The sequence below is a fragment of the Pagrus major genome, chromosome 3 (genome assembly GCF_040436345.1).
Source record: "Pagrus major chromosome 3, Pma_NU_1.0".
Classification (NCBI taxonomy): domain Eukaryota; kingdom Metazoa; phylum Chordata; class Actinopteri; order Spariformes; family Sparidae; genus Pagrus; species Pagrus major.
The window spans coordinates 18741728-18763264 of NC_133217.1; the positions used below are offsets into that span (position 1 = coordinate 18741728).

The following is a 21537-nucleotide window of genomic DNA, read 5'->3' on the forward strand; positions in this document are numbered from 1 at the left end:
GGGAAATAAGCAGAGACTTTCAAGTCATCTTTTAAAGACTAACGTTCACAGCCCCAATTATAGGAGAAGTCGTCTGAGGACGAGGCAGTTGCATTAATAGTGACTGGGAAAATTTAATTTGAAATCTAAAAGCCCAGTAGTGTGGTTGTGTGACCTGTTTAGCCTTAATTAATACCACTAAACGTAAATAGAGGCAAGGTAATTTGAGTCTCAAATGTATTCCGACTGTCTGAGATGTTGGTTCTCTAAATTAGTAATGCTGCCTCCTACTATTGATGCAGGAGGGATTGGTCTTGACTGAAACACGTGTTCAGAATAAAGACACGGACTCCAGAGGAAAAAAACAGAAATGTCAAGTGAGTGTGAATGCACACTGAATAGGACTTTCCTCTTGAATCTTTCCTAAGGGGGTGTAATATTATTCTGTCTGTCTATGGGGAAATCTATACCAGCTAACTAATGTTTACTTAAATCTTTCTGTGACTGTTTTTCTCAGGGTGGCTGATTTTACAGCTACACCAGCTGCTACAAAAGAATACGTGATTGTGCACATGTATTCATTTTTGGTACTTTGTTTATGAGTAGATGAGGGTGTATATGCGTGGTTGAGTACATATCAATTGTGCTTTATTATTCATGTATTTATGGTGTTACTATATATAAAGCAACCCCTGGCAAGGACACTGTCCCCAAACTTAAGCTAATAGGCATGGTGAGGGTCCAAGCATCACCATCTGCACCAAGGCTAAACTCAGCCACTCACAGTCACATGCTGAGCATCCCTGGCAATGATACCTACCCAAAAGCCCTGTTCAAAATTACCATGAAAATGCATCCTGCTGCACTGAGGACAGGGTGAAAGAGGGCAAGTGGCAAACATTGAAATGACCATGGGTAAGACAAAAATGAAAATAAATAAAGAATAGATCCTCACTGGTTTTAGAGAGGGTTATTTCAGTTCCTCGGTCTGGTTCCCAGTGAGGATTCAATGATTTATAACGTGCGGCCTGCCTGATTTTTCAATAGAGCCACAAAAAGATATCTGAATTTCATGAGCTCATAAATACCCAACATTAACATTCATTAACATTTTTCCACATTTATGTAGCTAAAAAACAATATTAGTGTTCTCATAGAAGGCCAGTGTGGATCTAAGCAGCAAGGTTTGACAGAAATTCTGGGTTTCTGACAGCCATATACTAATGTCAGTGTTGTTGGATTAAGGCTGCAGATAGTTGAGGTGTGATAACATTGTTTAAAGCTGGATGAAATTATTTTTGGCCCCATGGAGGCAGCAGATCAACCTAAAAACATATATCATATAGTAAATCTGTGAGGGCTTTAGACAAACAATCACCTATTTACAGCAGACACGGAAACACACAAGTTTCTGGCAATGTAATGATCTTAAACGTGCTGCAACTAACTTTTTACTGGTTATGAAACTGTCTAAATGTAATACTGATGTCTTTTTTTTACCTACATAAGTAAACAAGATCATCAGTGGGAATATTGGCTATTTCCGCATAGTTACAATAGTTATTCTTAATGCCTGTCACTGGCTCGGATTCCAACTCATGTGAGTGCTGTTGATGAACTGAGGAATGTCACAGCCTGAGGAAAGAAGCTGCTTTGTAGTCTGTTGGTACGGCACAACATTTAAACAAAGTTCACTTGTTTCAGCACCATCTAAGTCATTATCCACAAAGATACCTCACCTCATTGCAATTCATTCAGCTGTTTTAGCTGTTTAAGCTGTGTTTAAAAAAGAAAAATAGTACTACCCACTTCCAAAACCAATGCATGCGCTAGCCAGATCGAGATCTTCATGAGAGAATTTGGTTACGCTAGTACAACTTTTGTCCACAGGGGCTGCCACAATCAGCAAAACATTCAAGTTCCTTTAAGCAGCTTAAACTTAAGTCTAATATTCATCCTCTTTTAAGCTCTGATTTGATCCACCAACTCCTAAAAAAATCTGTGTCTCTATCTGCTAGATTCACCACTATTATCACCAAATAGTTACAATTTGCCTGTCAGGCAGTTGGTGGCAGACAGGTAGTGGACAGTGGGTTTATCAAAGCTTTCTTGCAGAAAAGAGAAACAAACATAGTTTGAGCTGGAAATCCAAAAAAAAAAGGCTGCACTGTGGGTTCTGCAGTGTTTGCAGCTAATTCTCTATGGGTTTATCATGATGATCATCATGTTTCTCATAATCCATAGTCATCTCATCCACTGTTAATATAAAATATTGATCAGTGCAGCTTTTATATATAAATTTGAGGAAACATATGCTGCAAAACCCATAAAAATTCCTGAAGTTCAACTTTTCATTTCATTTCTGCCTCTAAAACTGAAATCAGACCACCACGATTCAATAAAACCACTGGAACCCAGAAAACAAATATTACATCAACTAATAATAATGGCACCAAAACATAATCAGCTATATGTGTGTGGAATCTAATTAAAACCTTGCATTATACTCAATTTAGGTTAATGGAATTCCATCAACAGCCAGCCGCAGAAATGACCGATTACAGAGTAATTATGTAATCAAACACTCTGCACTATACCACAGTTCGGAAACAATAATTGATCAAGCCAATAACTATCAAATGGATAAACTTATTATTTAATAAAATGCCAATAATGACCCCATTTTCAGCTATATCATATAATTTTCTCTTCTGTCACCATGTTATCTCTTTATGGACGTCAGAATAGGTCAGTGCAGCTTTTACAACTCCTTCCAGGCAGAGCGATCAGATCCAATTTATCTATGGTATCCAATAGAGCTTATCTTGGAAACAGCAGAGTAGTGAAAGAAAGGCGGCTGTTATGATGGGTACAACATCTACAAAGAGCCTGTGTACCAAAGGACTGTGGGGGGTATAATGGTAAATGTAACAGAACAGAACAAAATGTAATATCACCAGCTCCAACGCCCTGATATCCAAGTGATGCCAACAAAAAAGATCTTCCAGAGAGGATCAAAGTACAACCACTAGCTGTCCTTTTTTCTGCCTGTAACATCACATTAGCCTTAAAAGCTCCCAGCTGGGAGCATAGCGATCAGAAGAGGTAAAGGTCAGCCATTCTGCCAGGACGAAAAGGAAGCCTCCTGCTGCGTTATTGTAGCTGTGACACTCGGACAAGTACCAGGTGTGTGTGCCTCAGTTGCCCCCCCTGTCAGCAGGATTGCCTCATAGTCTTGAGTCACCTCCGGGAAACCGTTGAGCTTCCTGGAGCTCAACACATTCCCCAGGCTCGATAAAGGTCAGCAAGTAGGCTGTGAGGAGTGCAGAACGGGTACTTACAACAGGGGTAATTGAGCAGCACAATGTCGTCCAAGGCAATGTAGCCCTGTCGCTCCTCGGAAATGGTCGCTTCAAAGATGACCTGTGGAGACAATGGATAAATTAAATGACTACAGACCATTACATCTTGAGTGGCAAGTAGACTGACAAAGAAGGAAATTGGGGGGATGGGGTTCAAAGGTCTGTCAAGAACAGAACTGCACTGATTTTTCATTAATTCAACTGCACATTTAAAATGAAGCTTCATTGGACCCTTTTTTCCATCGTTATTTTCCCAAACAGTATCCAAAGCGACTCACAATAATTGCATGCGACCATGTGGATACAACCCAGAAATTGCAAAATGCTGAACAGCCTCAAGTGCTACATTAAAAAAAAAAAAAAAAATTACAGAGGGAGTTTTGGGGCATTGTATATTCAGAAAACAAATACTTGACAGGTGATTGAACGAACCATCTCTCCATCCCCTTCTATCATGGTCCAACTTCAACCAGTCAGATCAACAGTAGGATAGTGCTACCACCAGTGGAGCTAGTTGGCAATTCAAACTCTTACTGAAGCCAGTAGGGAGAAGAGCAAAAACATGTTTTTCATCGAGAAAAGCCTTGAGTTCTTCTTTCAATGGAATATACTCTCCAGTCCTGAAATATTTGATGCAGGTAGCAACTTCCCTAACCTTGGAGCTGCCACTGTTATTTTGAAACTAACAGTCACTTCGGTTGCTGGTCGTCACACCTCAATGCACATGTTTGTCCAACCTCTGAGTCTACAAAACGGCACACAAGTGAACACTTTCAGACATGGCCACGGCACTTTCTGTAGTATTAAGTTGAGTGCTAGGCTCATAACTTCCTTTGCTATCAACCTGGTTCTTTCTCTTTGGCTTTCTGTAGTAGTAGACAGGACTTAGCAAATGACTCAGAGAGCAGGTGCGTTAACAGCTAATGCATAGCATCTTTGGTGCATTGTTTTGTTAACCTGCTGTGTTGGACTCAGGTTTCGGGACCTGAACTTGATTGTCTAATTGTACTTGTGTTGAAAGCTGCCCAACAAACTACCTCCAGAACTGAACGTCAAAGACCTTTTTTGACAATACGAAGTGTTACATAACATGTGGTTGAAAAAATACAATTCCATAACCTCTCATGATAAATACACATTATAGAGAGCAAAGAATTTATTGTGTTAAGATATCTTTTAAAAAGTCAGGTGCATAAACCAATACCCCCCTCACAAACACACCCACACTGGCACTGACCACCTGTGGCTGAAATAAGTACAAACGATTACATTTTCTTTGCCTTCTGTTTTATTTATATATGAAAACATTTTAAATGAAAATACGGACACTTTTAGGACAAAATAACTTTAAATAACCCTACTGGCCCTTGTGTTAAAGCTAGACTCACTCTGCTACTTCATACTCCATATGTCAGAACTTACTTAAAAAGCACTCTCAAATGGCAAAAACACTTCTAATGGTAAAGTCTTCAATTGGATTTAGTCAACTGATTAGACATTGTAAATGTACATCTAACAACTATCTTTTTCACAGAGATTTTACCTTACAATACCACACAGTACTAAAAACAAGAATACACTACTCTCTTCTTTTCTACTGTCCATTTTATCAATCCATGCAGCAGTGTAAGGTGCGCTTAAACACAGCCTCAATATTCACTCCCTTATTTAAATGAGCTAAGCGCATGCAGAGCCTCAAAATGAATCAGGAGGCCTCCCAGAGTGCAACAAAGTCATTGTGGGTTTCTGGGTAGTAATTACAGTCAGCAGAGCCCAAACCATTCCCTCCAAAAGCAACTCTTCACTTTTTACTGCAGCGCAACAAACTCTGAACTTGAGGGTTGAGTGCATTAACAGCCTTAACTGTATACTACATCACCCATCTGTATGTGTGAGTCACCCACTCATACAAACTCTAGTTATCTATGCCAAAGCCCAGTGGAAGTCAGACTGTGACCGTGCACTCAGACGAGCAATAGATTGCAATGTTGACAATACATCAAGCTTTAAGTGCCTCGAGCCAATCAATACCACAAAAGGCCTTGGCAGATGGATACAGACTAAGGCTTTCTTTCCACTAATTTATTTTTATTTTTCATTCCTATGTCGGGCCATTAGAGACGTCTGACCGATTAACTCTTCAATTCATCACGCGTCAACGCACCCACCACCATCGATTCACTCAGCTCTGCGCTGGGAGCCATCATTAAGCTCCTCCGCATCTGCCCTCCCTTATAGAAAAGTGTGTTTGAGTATGACTGTGCTGGACACTGAGGAATAAAACTTGGCACCCAATAGCTGCATTACATGCGAACACAGGCTATTACACAAATGGCTACAGTAGAATCCCTCCACATGTTTGCACACACAAAGCAGGACACTGCAAATGAGACAACTGGCTGGTAAAGGAGCTGGAGTAGGAGATAGTATGGTGGCCCTGAGAGGTCAATGCACTGCAGGCATAATATACTGTGAATAACATAACAAACCACACAAAAAATAAAGAATACAAACATATAGAAGAAAACACAACCAGCTACTGAAAGGTGCCGTAAATACAGAAAATAGCAAGTTGTCCAGATAAAAATTTAACTAAGTGATAACACAAAGTCCCTAGCAGAAAGAAAAACTGATGAACATGCCCAGGCATGTTCACTGTTGCCATGGATGTGGATTACTGGGGAGGCAACCTGCGGGGCTGAAAAATGAAGCAATGCAGAAGCACCGAAAACTGTAGTTCCTCATATGGCCACTTGAGGCTGGCTCCAACAATAGATCAATCCCCATGAGACCCCATGTTAAAATGCCCAACTTTACATCAGCCTAGTACAAAAAGCAGCTTTGGTCTCTATAGCTAATTTCCCTGTTCGTGACAACTGTATGGGGGCATTTTTTTGCAAAACTCTCATTTAAATGATTTTAAGGGTTAAAGTTAAGCATAATAAAGGGTGCTTTGAGTGTCAATAAGCCACGAGCTGTCTGCTCAGCTTCACCTCATCTACTTTGCTATTCAGCAATATTTTGGATAAATGAGTGACCCTGTTAGCGTAGCAGATAGGTGGCTGGTAAACTCTAGAGGAGACAGCACTGGGAAGAGCCAGAGCTTCTGGAGGAATTAACACAAATAGTTTGTTTTTTTAACTTTTGAGACTGAAAAGCGGATTTCGCCTCTCAACCTGTCCGTAGCAACAAGCTGAGGAGGTACAGAAACCCTATGACAAGCTATAATGTACTGTATGTCTCTCTTAATTGACTGCTGCAGGGTACATTTACTTTACTTTATGAAAGTACAGAGAAGAGATAAGAAGAAAAAACGCCGGGAGACAACAGAAAGATCAGGGCTCTATGGTGACTGCTGGTTTTTGGTCATAGGCAAAACTGAACACAAACACAGACACACAACCTCAATGCATGCTGTTAATCACTATCTTGTGGCTACTGGAGAAAGATATTCTGTCTGTTTGGGGCAAATAAACCTGTGTCATACTCACACGACCACCTCCAACGAACATAATGATCGATTGATCATTTTTAGTAACGTGAGGTTAAATTTGCTTCTGTATGTGAACATAGACAGCTTGGTAGCTTTAGTTAGCTAGGTAGCTTCCAACTAGGTGGGCTTGTCCAACTAACGGTCCACTTCAGCTCCACTCACGCTCCACCTCTTTGCCAAGGGAGCAGGGTCAGGTACTGCCAAGGTGACGCTGGCCATTGCCATCCACTCTGAGCTTCATTTTGGCTCTTCAAAAACATATGAGCGACGTCATAGCAGCTCTGTCCACTATTTTTACAGTATTTTTTTGTTTCTAAATAATGTGCCTGTGCTATTGAATTGGTAAAGATCATTTATTATTTCTTTGTCTTTTCTGTTAAAAAGTCAGGGCCACCACAGAGAGATGTATAAAGAGAAAAACAGTGCAGGAAAAAATAGCGAGGGAGCACCTTGCATAGGAGAAGGAGATAGAAAGTGGAAAGTGGAGGCTTAGGCTACACTGATATTGTTTGTCATGACAGAGCCTGATAGCATCTTTAATATTTGATAGCAAAGTTTCACCCTTTTCCAATACTTACACGAGTAGGCACGGAGAAAAATCTATTTCTGCAAACAATATAAGAGATGGATTCGTCCACTTGAGAGTATCCAGTTCAAGGTGATGTCATTCTCAAGCCTTCATTCAGCGTCGCTCAGGCTTTTGTTGTGACAAAAACGAGCAACAAAAGGAGGCCTGTAACACTGCACAGGCACAATCTGTGAAGTGTGAATCAAGGTTTGGTTTACTGCAAGCAGCAGGGAGCCATCTCCTGAGATGGAGCGCCGTGTCATCGTCAGCAACCAAAGGAAATGACACGAGAAACAAATCCGAGTCAGGAAGCAAGTTCTGGCACAAGAACAGCAAGTGTAGACAGTTAAGGAGACGGAAGCAGCTGGACAGTCACATTTGATGTAAAAAGCATGCAAGCATTTTAATATGCGCCTCCTGCTGCATCGTGTTTGGCTCATAAAATTCAATGCCGGAGAATTGATAGTGTAGAGTAACAAAATCCATACTGCATCCCGGGAGGCCTCCCAGTGAATACATAAAGTCAGTTGTGGCAGTAAAAGGGATTGCATTAAAAACAAGATTTGCACAGTAATTAATATTTTAAGCTTGAAGTTTTCATTACAGCGCTGCAGAAATTATTTATGTGTTTGCGCTAATGATAAAGCTCCCAATTGATCTGCCGGTGACATCAATCTTCATCAGGACTTTGATTCACTTAATGACTAACATGCAATGGTTTGAGTTGTGCGGTGCACAAAAATTGCAACAACGTTCTGTTAATTGATTTCTTCAGCTAGCATGAGGCCAACTCTATTGATCCATATTGGCAATGAGGCAGTAAAACATTGAAATACATGATGTGCAATTGCGCCTGCCACCTTTTTCTCCACAGGCCAAAGAAATAAAGTGAGGTGCACAATGCAGTATGGCTGTTGAAGGATAAGACAGCATATTTCCCTAATGTTTTCTTTGTGTGAGCACATGCATTTATAGGTGATCACTTGAGTACCTATTCTACAGTGGACCTTGGCACCTGTACACATTCACCAACAGTAGTCTGATGAGCCAACAAAGGGCCATTTCTTGGCTCACCAGTTCCCCTCACACTTCAGCCTGAATGAAAAAAAGTACAATGAATCATTCTTAGAAGCAAAGTATTAACCCATATGTATTAATCTAGTTCTGGTTGAAAAATGGTTTCAAGAACTCAACAAAGTATTGTCCAATCACGACTGAACACAAAGCCTGGGATGGGGAGAAAAGATGTTTTGCTTGACTTTCTGTCATGTGACGTGACACGTAATGTTTGGTACCTGAGTGCTTGTGAATGTGTGATGCTTGAATCTAAACTGAAATACTGCTGCTTGGTTTTTATCTTTTCAGTAAAGAAACACAAGCATGGTTGTCTACTTGTCACTGTTGCTTTATGGACAAATGAGTTTAGTCAGTTAAACAACAAAAACACTTAGGATCTACTTGGAAGATTGACATTAAGGCATTTGCAAAATGTGAAATGTTATGAGAAGACAGTTTTATTAGCTGATAAAATCGGATGCATGTTATAGATCAAAACTGTAGAGTAATAAATAACACTACATAGAGGTCAATACTGAATGTGTATACAGTGAATAGCTATTAATGAATATATGATCACCAGGAATAGTATCAAAAATAGTTTTTGATTTCATAAAAATCTTAAGAATTACAACTTTAAAGTGAGGAAAGTTTCCAGGAAAGAAACAGTATAGCTGACCTCTGTAGCTATAACCCTGACTGATGGTACTTTGCCTTCTAAAGACTAAAGGTATTAGTTCACCCAACCTTGCCACACTGCTTCACTGCATGGGTAAAATAAGGTGATGGGTGAGTAGAGAAAAAAGAGGGAGATGAGAGAAGAAATCCAAAGGAGAGAAGACAGCATTCCCAACAGAGCACCTCTTTAACACCTACTGTACTTCCCAAAGCCAAGCTGACAGACAGAGTGTGAACCAGTCTGATCAATTCTCTCTGCTGTCCTTCAAATCAATGACAGTCTGAAGTCCAATGTCCAATAGGAAAGTTCACCAAAGTCAAACAGTGTCTGACACGTTCGACATGGTTCAGGTGGAGGGTCATGAACTCAGTCAGATGACACATCGGATCAAATCAGATTGTCAGCCAGTGCAAGTTTAACCAGTATTACGTGTAGCAGTGCAAACAACAACAACTTTTTTTTTTCTTCTAAAAGTTGCAGATAATCATGTGCTAATTTCTATCTGTGAATCACTTTTCAGATAAGATTTCAGTAGTCAAAATTTGTGTTTTTGTCCAAGTGATTAAAACTATATGAAGCCAGTGGTTGAAACACAGAAATATTGGCTTTGAATTTTAAAACCTAATTTCAGTGAAAGCCTAAATGCAAAAGGCCAACAACACCTCTGATCACAGTCCAACATATCTCTGGAGCAGTCTGTCTTTCCAGAGGGGGTGTTGATGCTTGCTGATTACTGGATTTTTTTTCCATTTAATCTCAACCACCACTACCACCAGCAGCACAACCGCCACACACACACACACACACACACACACACATACACACACACACACACACACACACACACACACACACACACACACATACACACACTTTCTCCTCCAAGCCCTCTGAAGTGGTTGTCCTCTCCCTATGTGGAGCCGCTCCTCGGCAGCCTGCGGGAGCTGATCTCTTGGCTGCGAGTGCTGGACAGTGATCTTTATCAATGGGACTGGATGGATGAGTGGAGCCCTGTGGGGCCAGTGCTGAGCTTTGAGCTGTAGCGGTGGGAGCTGCTGAGGAGAGGGGGAGTGCTCCCGTGGCAAAAAAAGGATGAGGGCAACATGGAAAAAGGCAGCGAGCCTGACTCCGGGCTTACTCCTGTCCCTCTTCACACGGCAGATAGACCCACTTTGTTCCTTCGGGCCTCTATCTAAGCCTCTTCACTCATCTGCACAGCTTTACCTGCTTCATTACGCACTGCTGATCATCCAGGTTTATAAGACAAATAAAGCAATCTGTCCTGTGTCTACATGCCTGGCGGGAGGACTTTAGAGAACAGCGCCGTCTCATCACTCAGGCAGCTTGGACATACATCACCAGAGTCGAAGATTACATTGCTTATGCACGCCTGTCTGCATGGTAAACACTGCGGCGCTAAGCAAACTCCCCGCCTGGGCCGACTTGTCTGATTGTACACCTCAGCTCTCCCCTGTGAGAGCGCCGCCCCCTGCCTCCACCTCTGCCTCCGCTACGGTGCGTCGCAGACAAACTTCTAACGGCTATACAAAGGGAAGAAAATCATTACTTTAAATCAGTTTGGCTGTTTGTGAGAGTCGCTCAGGACAGGAGAGCTGAGGATGGTAAAGCGCAGGCTGTCCTCATTGATCTGTGCAGCCCTCTAATCTCATTAACTGGCTCTTGATTTATTGAGATGGGGCCCACAGTGCGCCAAGGTTATGGAAGCAAACACCCAGCCTGATCCCCCGCACTGAGGGTCGCATGGAATTGAGGTCAATTGACTGTTCGGCGGACCCACGCTCCTACAATCCCTTACACCAGCCACTGGCTTCTCATTAACAACAGTTTTGGTGTGGGGCGGCGGGGTGTGTAGGAGGGGACAGGCTTGGTGGGAAGAAAGAGAGCATTAGGGGATAAATTATCAGCCGTAATGAGGTGAGGCAGGGCTGCATCCAGTCATCACAATCTTACAAGCTACACAACAGCGCTAATAATGCAGCATCGACAATACAGGCATCAAACGGAGCTATTGATTACACTGCAGCACGCAGGTAAATTGACCAATAAATAAAGATACAATGCAAACACACGCCTACTGTAATTATACACCTATTGAGCCACCGTGATATATGACACAGCTGCAATTTGCTAATCCTTGCATGTGATAATAAAGCTGCTGAAGCTGGCAGTAGCCAAGGTTCAGCATTAGGTTAACACAGATCAGCTCAATGGAGCAGCTGGTGGTTTACTAACACCTGAAATATATAACAAAGTAGAGACTGATGTTTATAATGGACAAAGCAATCATCGTTATATACTGTAAATAAAAAAAAAATTCTAATATTGATCAAATCAGATGCAAAAAGAGATAACAAGAAAGACTCTCTGAGGCTGATCTTCAGCTAATGCTAAGCTGTTAAATGTTTCCCATACTCACCATCTTAGTTGAATGTACTTACTTGTAATTGTACATTCACTCAAGTACTGCACTTAAGTACAATTTTGAAGTATTTATACTTTAATTGGGTATTTCCACTTTCTGCTACTTACTACATACTTCAGTTCAAATCTTGTACTTTTTACTCCACAACATGTAACTGAAAACTTTAACTACCAGTTAATTTATAGATTGCATGCTGCATTTGAGCCAAAGTAGCATATTTTAAATTAATTTATTTGATCAGCAATCGGATTTTAAAAAAACTAAAAAATGCTGAATATTATAACCGATCATCCGTCGGCCCATAGTATGCAGTATATACAATTATGTAAATATATGTATAATTTACTTCTACTTGTAATTTTGATACTTTAATACATTTAATGTCAGATACTCTGTTTAGTATGTTAACATATGCAATTTAGCACTCAATTAAAGTGTAAAGCATTTACCAAGTATTGGACAACTTTAAATATAGACAAGATGATGGCGTTAGATGAGAAGTTAAAGGATCACCAAGTCAGCGTTCTTTATCCTGTTTGGAAAATGAATGTCAGCACAGAATTCAATGAAAATCATCCAATAATTGTTGAGTTGCTTCAGTCTGAACCAAAGTGAAGGAATGACCAACTGACACTGCCGTCACTAGAGCTATGCTGCTAACTTTGCTAAAAATATCATCACATGCTCAATCAAACTCTGTGTTCCACTGTAATGCAGCTGGAATCTGACAAAACTCCCCACACATGTACAGCAAAAACCATTTTAAGTTTTTAAAATATACAAAACGGTAACACGACATTCCATTACTAGTTCACTCACACAGTCAGTTTCCAGTATTACTGAGTTGTTGCTCAGCACTGACAGTGACTTTTGCCATCACCATGTTAGTGCATGCTGTCTGTAATCAATCAATCTGCATCACTATTCATTATATCACAGGGGAACACTAACAGAAAAAACTTCAACTAATGATTATGTTCATTATTTATTCAAGTACTAATTATTTTTTGATGGCTGATTGATCACTCATTTCATAAAATATCACACAAAATTGAACATGTCCACCACAATTTCCCAGAACGCACACTGATGTCTTTTTTAGTCTGAGAAGCAAAATTCAAATATATTCACTTTATAGTGATAAGAAATGAAGCTGAAAAGGGAAAAGAACATTTATTCTAAGAACCCATTTGTGAAGCTGTGAACAGTGTGTCCAATAACTTCAGCTACTAAATGACTAAAGTGACAAAACAGTTATTAAAATTAAAATCCATTTTCTGTCAATCGACTTATTACGGAGCTATCACTTAACTAATAATGTTAGCACTCCTGATAGGACAGTATTGGATTTTTTTAAGGGGCACTCTAGAAATGTAATCTTGCACTTCTGTAAAGTTGGGGACTCAAGGCAGACAGATTAAAAAAAGAAATGTCAAAGTCAAATTACATCAGAAAATTCCCTCCAGAGACTCGGATGATAACTTGATTTGTGTTTCCCATTAAGAGTGAACTGGTCCTCATGGGGTTAAATCTGTGGTTTGCCCCTTGAACTAAAAGTATCTCACTGCACTCAGATGCTCCTGTTTTAACGTCAAATTTTTATTCATTACAAAAAAGAAGAACAACATTGCAAGATTAGACTTGCTTTGAGCCACAAGTGGTCTTCATCCCATGTACTTAAAATGATTAAATAATAATGGGAACATTTCACAGTGTTTGAGGGATACAGTTTACCATTTTATGACAAAATGCGGTGGGATTGCAAATCTATAATTACCTACTAGGGCTTCTTTCTGACAAATGAGTGCATGAATAAAACAGTTGCGTGAAGGCAGTGCACTGTCTGAGGAGAAAAACTGTGCTGGCACTAGTCCCAGATTACTGCAGAAATCAACTGAACTTAAACCCCTGAAAACTTGGTTTCAAAACTTAAATACTTAATGTTACAGAGACGCACTAAATAAGTTATTAAAAAAAGGGAACAATCAATATTAAAGTGAAATAAGTTTGATACTAAAAACTCAGCGAACCCGCTTCATCAGCCACACGTTCTCACACCAGACTTAATTAGACTCCCTGCTAAGACGCCTAAAGTTTCAAACTATGACGCTCTACCTACTCCTTTAGCATCAGTTAAGCACATGGAGAGCTCCATTCAAGTTAGCCACAATATGTAATTTACAACGTCATGCTAGACTTTCAGAATAAAACTTGTTGACAAACCGTTCACATATTAGGATATATGACTTTGTTATAAACGTTGTCAAACAGTCGCGCTTTGGTTAGTTTTAGGTACAAAAATACTTGATTAGGTTTAATCGCAAACACTAGTGTTTTAGTCACAAATACTACTATGTTAGGTTTAGGCAGCTAAACTACTTGGTTAGGTTTAGGATATTATCATAATTTGGGTTAAAATAACTACGTTTAGGTAAGTGACATAAATCCCGTCAAGTAATATAAGTGACGTAAGCAAGTCACTTATGTAAGTTACTGTAATTTAGTTACATCATTTACAAATGTTAGTTTACTTACGTAAAATAACTTAAAAACAGATCACTCTTGACTGGGACAGGAGATCTGGTCTTCAGTGTATGACCCATTCAACTACCCCCAGCACCCCATAACTCTGACTTTTCTTGCTCTTTACACTACTACACTAGAGGGGCACTTCAACAAGAACTGTCATCACATTTTGATTTGGACGATGCTGAATCGTGATTGATGCATGGAAGCACGTGACCTCACATTTTTCCAATTGAGCCCCGCCCACATAAAATTGGTGAGAAGAGCACAGACAGAAATACAGAAATCTCTAATGTGAAAGAAGAAAAACTGTGATATCAGATATAGTTATTCAGGGCTTTAATACTGACTGCCAAATTTAATAATCCCAGCAGGCCAATGCTGTGATAGGGTGATCAGACGTCTCAAAGAGCTCAGGACAGCTCTGAGTAGTTGTCTGGAATCCTGTCCTCAGTCACTCATTAACTGAAACCTTCGATCTGTTCCCGTCTGAAGTTTTCATATAATGGATCTGAGATTTTGTCTTCCTGTTTTATGTTGAAAGACTCCGCTCTTGCTTTACACTTCCTGTCTTTGTCTTTTTCCCGGCCTGTTATCTGTGTTCACTTGTGTTTCATTTGTTAATTGGTCCCAGTGTATTTGTTTTTCCCTCACTCTTTGTCAGTTTCTAGATCAGGTCCCTGGCCCCATGTTCGCTCCTCGTGTAGTTTAGCGTTCCTGCTTTTGTTCCCTGTGGCTTTCTTTTTCGTGTTCAAAGTTTTTGTATATCTTTTTGTTTTTTTCTCAGATTCTTATCAGCTTGCTTTTGTTGCCTGCCTTTTGCTGCTCATTTGGATTCAGCTTTGTTAAGAAATCTCACTTTTTTTACTTGCACCTGCCTTGGAGTTTGTATTTGGGTCCCTCTTTGTTGCCAGTTCATCACATTTCAAATAAATGTAGTCTAATATTTGCCACTGAATTGTGATGGAGTAGAAATATAAGGTAGCAGAAAATGGAAATACTCAAGTAAAGTATAATTACCTCTACAAATGATGTACAGTAATTGAGTAGATGTTACTTTCCACCACTGAATTTCACCTGTTCTAATATGCCACCCTCATGCCATCCTAATGCAGTTGTGTAAAGGCTCTCACCTGGTATTCACTGGGCCAGAAAGTGCTGACGGCGAGCTCCACTTGGTGCCACTGGCGTCCCTGGGAGCCTGTGATATTCCACACCGCGCTGCCCTTGGTGCCGCCGTTGACCCTGATGTAGACCTGCAGGTCCCCGGGGCTGTGGCCGTCACGGCTGTACAGGAAGTAGCTGAACTGGATGCAGTGGGTGTCGTTCTCGCTGAGCGGGAGAAGGAGCAGCTGAGCCCGCTGGCCCCCAAAATGCTGCGAGGAATTGACCATCATGAAGGACCCTGGGAGGGAAGATAGAAGACAAGGACAATTCAAATACTGCTGATTTCACAGTTAAATTAGTATTGTCAGAAACAGCCCACTGAGGTGACTTGAAGAGATAAAGAGCAGTTTGAAAGTTTAGTCTTAATGAAACGGATTGACCTTGCCAAGGGAATATTCCTTTTCTACACAGCAGCTGCTATACCTACATTTACTTCATAAATAGCAGCTATTTCAGCATTTTCACCTGCCAGACAGCACTGAGGGACCTGAAATATAAAAAATAACAAGATCCAATGCTTTGGGCTTCACCTGTAACACCTCAGCCCAGGATAGATATGTCATGTTAGTTTTCAACCGCTGAAGAACGCTTCACCTCTCTTTTTTTATTTTAAACCTCGAAAAAGCAGGAGAGCCAAAGTTGACAGGCTCAAGGTTGTTACCCAGAATATCTTTGTGATCCTCTCTGGCTATTTGTCTGTATTTCGGTACGTCTGTGCTTTTCACTGCTTCCCTGCTTTCACCGGTGCTTCCATCAGTTTCTCAGCGCTGCCTCAGATCTGGTGTGTTCAAAGCGGCAGCACTGGGTGTCAGATTGGTCTTTCATTTTGGACGGAGGTTCACAAAGTCACTGCTGGCTCTCTCGTCGCTCCAGCACAGCAGAGATCCACTGGCCACCAGAAGAGCGCAAATGTAGGAAGTGGAAATAAAGAGGGAGCCTTCGACTGCGGCCTTCACAGCAGTAGGAAGCAATTTAAGAGAACCAACACTGTTTATCAATTTGAAATGTTTTTTTTTTTTCTAGATCCTCAAAAACAATCATAAATAAAAGGTACACCATTAAAACCATTTAGGTCCCAGCCCTAGTGTAACTTGTTTTAATCCTTCCTAACTCATTTTTTTTTTCATCACACATAAACCCTGGTATAAAGAAGCACAGAAAAAGCCAAGTTCTTGTCAAGTATAGAGGAGCAATGGAAAGCATGCTGACTGGTAACATCACAAACTTCCATGGTTCATGCACTGCCCAGGACAGGGAGGCTCTAAAGCAGGTGATTAAAATCACCGAGAACATCAGTGGTACCCATTTACTGAGCATTGTTGAGGTGAGATGTCGGCACAGAGCCCAAAAGATACTAAAAAACAACACCCACCCCAGCCACAGTCTGTTCACCCTGCTGCATCTGACAAAAGATACAGAAGTATTTGCTGCTGTACCACCAGACTACAGTGCAGCTTCTTTCCTCAGGCTGTGAGACTCCTGACCTCATCCTCAACACTCCACCATAAAAAGTAGTTTTTCATGTAGCGTAAAGGGAGCATCAAAGAGTCGATCTGATGACGGTGATACAAGGATTAAGGTTGTGCAACCCCGTGTTGTAGAATGACAATTAAATTAACCTTGAGCCGTCCATTGTCTGATCCTTTCAGTTAGAAATATATCAACCTCAGGAAATAATTGTTTGCCACTGTAACTTCATATAAACAACAGGGATGAAGATAAACACCAGGAGATAACAGGACTGGCGGTTAGCTGTCTTTGTTTATTACCTTGGACTGGTTATAGTGGCCTTGGGGATCACATGCCTTCTGCCCCAACCTCTATTCCTCCAATCATCATCAGATCGACTCTTTGATGCTGCCAGCAGGAGGGAGAACGCATGCTAATCGCACGTGTAACCTTCACATCTGGTGCGGTGGGCGCTGCCGCTCGAGATAGCCATGGCAGACGAGCCGGGACAGTGGGATCGTGGGTAGTGTAGTCGCCTAGGTAGTGCGGTTGAGCGAGAGCACAATCAGAGCCCTGCCTCTCGCCATTAATCACACTGACACGGTTATTAGGCCATAATGGCTGCCGAGGGAATGCTTAAACCAGAGAGATGGCTGTAATACTCGCGCACTGACATGCAGGACACATATCAGAGCACACACACTCTTCCTTCTCAAACACACACACAATTTACAAGCCCCAAAGCAGACTCAGATGCGGGCTGACCTTCCCAAGAGTGAGAAGTGGCTTCCTCTCTCAACCCTCCCATCACTCCTCCACTCATCATCTTATTTTCTTTCTGTCCCGATTTCCTCTTCCTCTGCCTCATTTTTCACCTTCTCGTCTTCTATCTCGGAATCCGCTACCTCCACCAGCTCCTCCTCAACCACATTCTTGAAAATGCAAACAATCATACACACATACATAGCAAGTTGATTCATTTATACACAAAGATTTGCCATCTGTTTACTGTTTTTAAGTGAAGGCAAAAACCAGGCATCAAAGAAAAATATCAGTCAAGGTATTTCATTAACAGATGATGTGTGGACTCATTTTCGTCAAGGATAAGAAACGTTCCTGGAAGTAATCGCCATTGTTGCCGTTAGTGTTTTTTAGAGTGCTGATAACAAACTACAGACAGTCTCTCCGCTCTTTAATTTGCCCTGAAAAAAAGACATTTTCCTCTGAAGGCATACCATTTATTTAGGCAAAGGCAAATGTGAAGTTTGTGTTATCAAGTAATTTTCCATATCTCGTCTGTGTTGCAATTGCATCATTTGCTATTCAAAGGCAAGTCACCAGGAGTCTGGTTCAATGTGTGGCCTGGAGCGTGGTTTGCTCTCTCAGTACAGAGGGACTTCTGATTTCTTTCATCGGTCCCTCGGTTTAAAGAAATCTAAAATGATGCAAAAAAGAAACAGGTCAAAAGCCGGGTCAGATCCACGGACAACCTGAGTACGAAGAGATTTAAAATGCGTGTCAGAAAGCCTCCCTGACCACCGTCTGTTCCCTCCCTCAGCTCCATCTTCCTGGCCCCAAAAGCATGGATGAGACGTCAAACTGCCAGAAATATCCTGTGATAACAAGCAGCTGCTGTCCTTTGAGATCTCACTGTATTCTTGGACTATGCTGATATTTTTCTCTCCCTCACCTGCTCGTAGGCGAATCCAGGCAGGCTCTGGCTTAGCCCCCACTGCCCCCCTCCCTGCCGCCGCTGCTGCTTTGATGTGCTGGCTCTCAGGGGGGCTCTGTGGCTAAATTGCTTTTTCTTCAGCTATGAGAGCTGGACCCCCTCATTGTTAGAGGGCAAGTCTCCAACTGTCCTCATGACAGGACTGTAGTGGGAAGACTGAGGGAGAGACACTGACGAAACAAAGTCTCAGCTGATGCTGTTTTTCTCATTATATTCAAATATCTTTAAGCAACTCATTCTGTTTGATAAACCCAATACAGACCCAGCCTGTTCTGTATATCTGTTACTGTGAGCTACAGTCTTCTTTTGATTCAACTGAAGCCACCTAGTGGTTGTAAGAGTGAAGTACAAGCAAGTCAACTGATTTGTCTACTTAGGAACTTTAAAGACACCGTGACATGGCTGCTAAATGTGATTTGAACTTGTTTGATATGAGTCAAGGCTGCTAAGAATCAATTAGTATGATCACCATATGACATATGCTGGTTAGATTTCTCTCTGACTTGATCCCAACTTGCTGTGATGTCACATTGACATCAGCATCGATAACCTCATGAAGCTGCAGGTTTTAGATACAGGTACAGCTGAAGCTGGATAAGTTAAGTTACTATTTTCACTATTTCTTAACCAACTTGTTGTCTTGATTAATAACTTCATCGCATGGTCCATAAAACATCAGAAAAATTCCTATCACAACATTCTAGAGGACGAGGAGACATAAAAAATCTGATAAACAATCCCAAACCCCAAAATATTCAATTTACTGTAATGTTAGACAAAGTAAAGCAGCACATTATTCTCACATTTGAAAGCCAGACTCTGTGCCAACTGATGTTAAGTCCTGAAACACTAATTGAAGGAAATGTCTTGTATACATAACATTTGCTATTTCTTATAATTATAAAGATAGTTTGACTATTAACTGATTTTATTTTATGATGGTAATCGGTTTGCAGTTGAATGTCTTTATATTGAATTTCTTTCTTTATACTAAAGGAACATTGCAACCCTCATGAAGGTATCATTTATTGCAAGACTGTTACATTAGACTGACTGAGCTTTAGCTAGGTTTCCCTAATAAACTGGCAATGAAAATATATTGATTTTGATAACCGTTAAGGTATAACGCAGAACACTATCTGATATTATACACTATATATCTATTTATAGTTATATACTGCATTCTAAGTGAATTAATGTCCAGCTTTTTGTCACTTCCACACTTCAACCCCCTGCTCTCATCTTTATTCCAGGCGAGGCGGAATTTATCTCAAATGACTCCAAACATTCACTGTTTTCCATTCAGAGACAAAATTTCCGATATTCCAAGTTTGTTGTCTATAAATCAGCCTTCATCGGTTTTTGGACATTTTGGGTCAGAACCTTTACATGTTATGGCCTCAGAGAATTGGCACAGGTTGTAAACAGTTGCCCATTTATGCATCCAGTAGACACAGGGCAACATTAACTATGGCCACCTGATGACTGTATGTCCGATTTTCACTCTCTTTTAGCTCTGTTTTTGGTCTCCACCAACTCCTGAGGGAAATATCTAGTTCTTTAGCTGCTAAATGCTCCGTTAACTGGGCTGGGCAGGTAGTGTGAGGTGCATTGTGGGAGATTTTTGCTGACAAGCTTCCTGTAAACGAGTTGTTGGACAGAAAACCAAAAACTTAAACTGAAAGACACAGAAATTCACTGTAAAGCTGAGGGGAACTGCAGAGTTCTGCGATAACTGGCGATGGGTTTACAACTACAAGTGACACTCTTTGCATTATACATAGTCATTTGATTAGTTATTTATATAGAAGTATTGATAAGTGCAGCTTTAACTACATTAAGATGATGTTCCTTATGTACTCTTACTTGGGGAACTTGATTTACTGATGATGATTTACTTACTTTAATTTATTTACGTACACAACAACCAGAGTTTATTCTTCAACTTTGTTCTATCCAGGCTTTAGCAGATTTATCTTCTTGATCACCACTTCCTAATATTTGCTAATGACCCTTTGTAAGAACCGCTGAGGGAAAATGCAGAGTTGGGTGGTAATTTACTGTGAGTAAATCACAAGGAGCATTACCCCTCACACTGCACACACATCGTTCAAGTAAACATATAGATTTGTGAAGCTTTTAGCTATGAAGTAGCATAATCTTCTGTTTGTTTGTTGTTGCTTTTTTGCCAAAGTATTAAGAGAAGGGATGAGATATCAGCTGCTGAAGGTTAGCACACTGGTTCAAAACAGGCCCAGCGTCTCTTTTCATTTTAGCTCAATGGAGTAAGTCAACATGATTGATGCAGTAATTACAAACTTGATAAAATTCATAGAGATATTACCAGCTCTGATAACCTCACTCAACATCCTTGAGGACACACATGCACAGCAACACATACTATATATATATATATATATATACACACACACACACACACACAGTTGGTGTAAAAAAAAAACCCAATGCAGAGAAATTCTCCATAAATCCATAAAAGCTGATAAGGCTCCATCTATTTCTCCCATGACCCTGCCAAGGGCGAGGGAACATGCATTAAGAGATTAGGGGACGGCCTCAGCTCCCTGAATTCATATCAGAATGTGGGGTGGGAACCTGAGTCATAGGTCTGCTCGCTTTTATCACACTTACACTAAGAAAAAACAGAGAGGAGCCAAAAGTGGAGAGGAGAGGCGGGTAGGTGCAGCGAGGAAAGAGGGAGAGATAGCGACAGCTTTTATCTTTATGTTTGTCTCCGTCATTTTTCGTTCGCTTTCCTCCCATGCCATCATTTATGCTTTGTAAAAGTCAGGCAGCACTATTCTACACAACGATAAAACCATATTTTCTCGGAAAAGGCCAGTTAAAACCTGCTGTATTTGAATCAATTTTTATCTAACATTTTTTACCTTCCACAGCCGCCTACACCTCGACTCACTGTGAATAAAAGTTAAGAGTCTGGTTTCTGGAGATGCTGATCGAGATTGTGCGAATGGTGAGGGCGAGCTAGACTATTTTCCTCGACCCTCCTCCTCCAGGGCATCTGGAGAAGGTCATCCAAGATTTTCAATTTGGTCTTTCAGATC

At 40.8% G+C, this 21537-nt stretch overlaps 1 protein-coding gene across 3 annotated transcripts in view; it reads right to left on the bottom strand.

Annotated features, from left to right (window-relative positions):
• Positions 1–21537, bottom strand: part of ptprua (protein tyrosine phosphatase receptor type Ua) — a 214324-nt gene that overhangs the window by 93096 nt on the left and 99691 nt on the right. For all 3 annotated transcript variants that reach the window (XM_073463613.1, XM_073463612.1, XM_073463615.1), the window contains exons 3-4: positions 15240–15511; positions 3321–3402 (exon numbers count right to left, since the gene is read on the bottom strand). In XM_073463613.1, coding sequence (XP_073319714.1) covers positions 3321–3402; positions 15240–15511 — 354 coding nt within the window. The remainder of the gene's footprint in view (positions 1–3320; positions 3403–15239; positions 15512–21537) is intronic.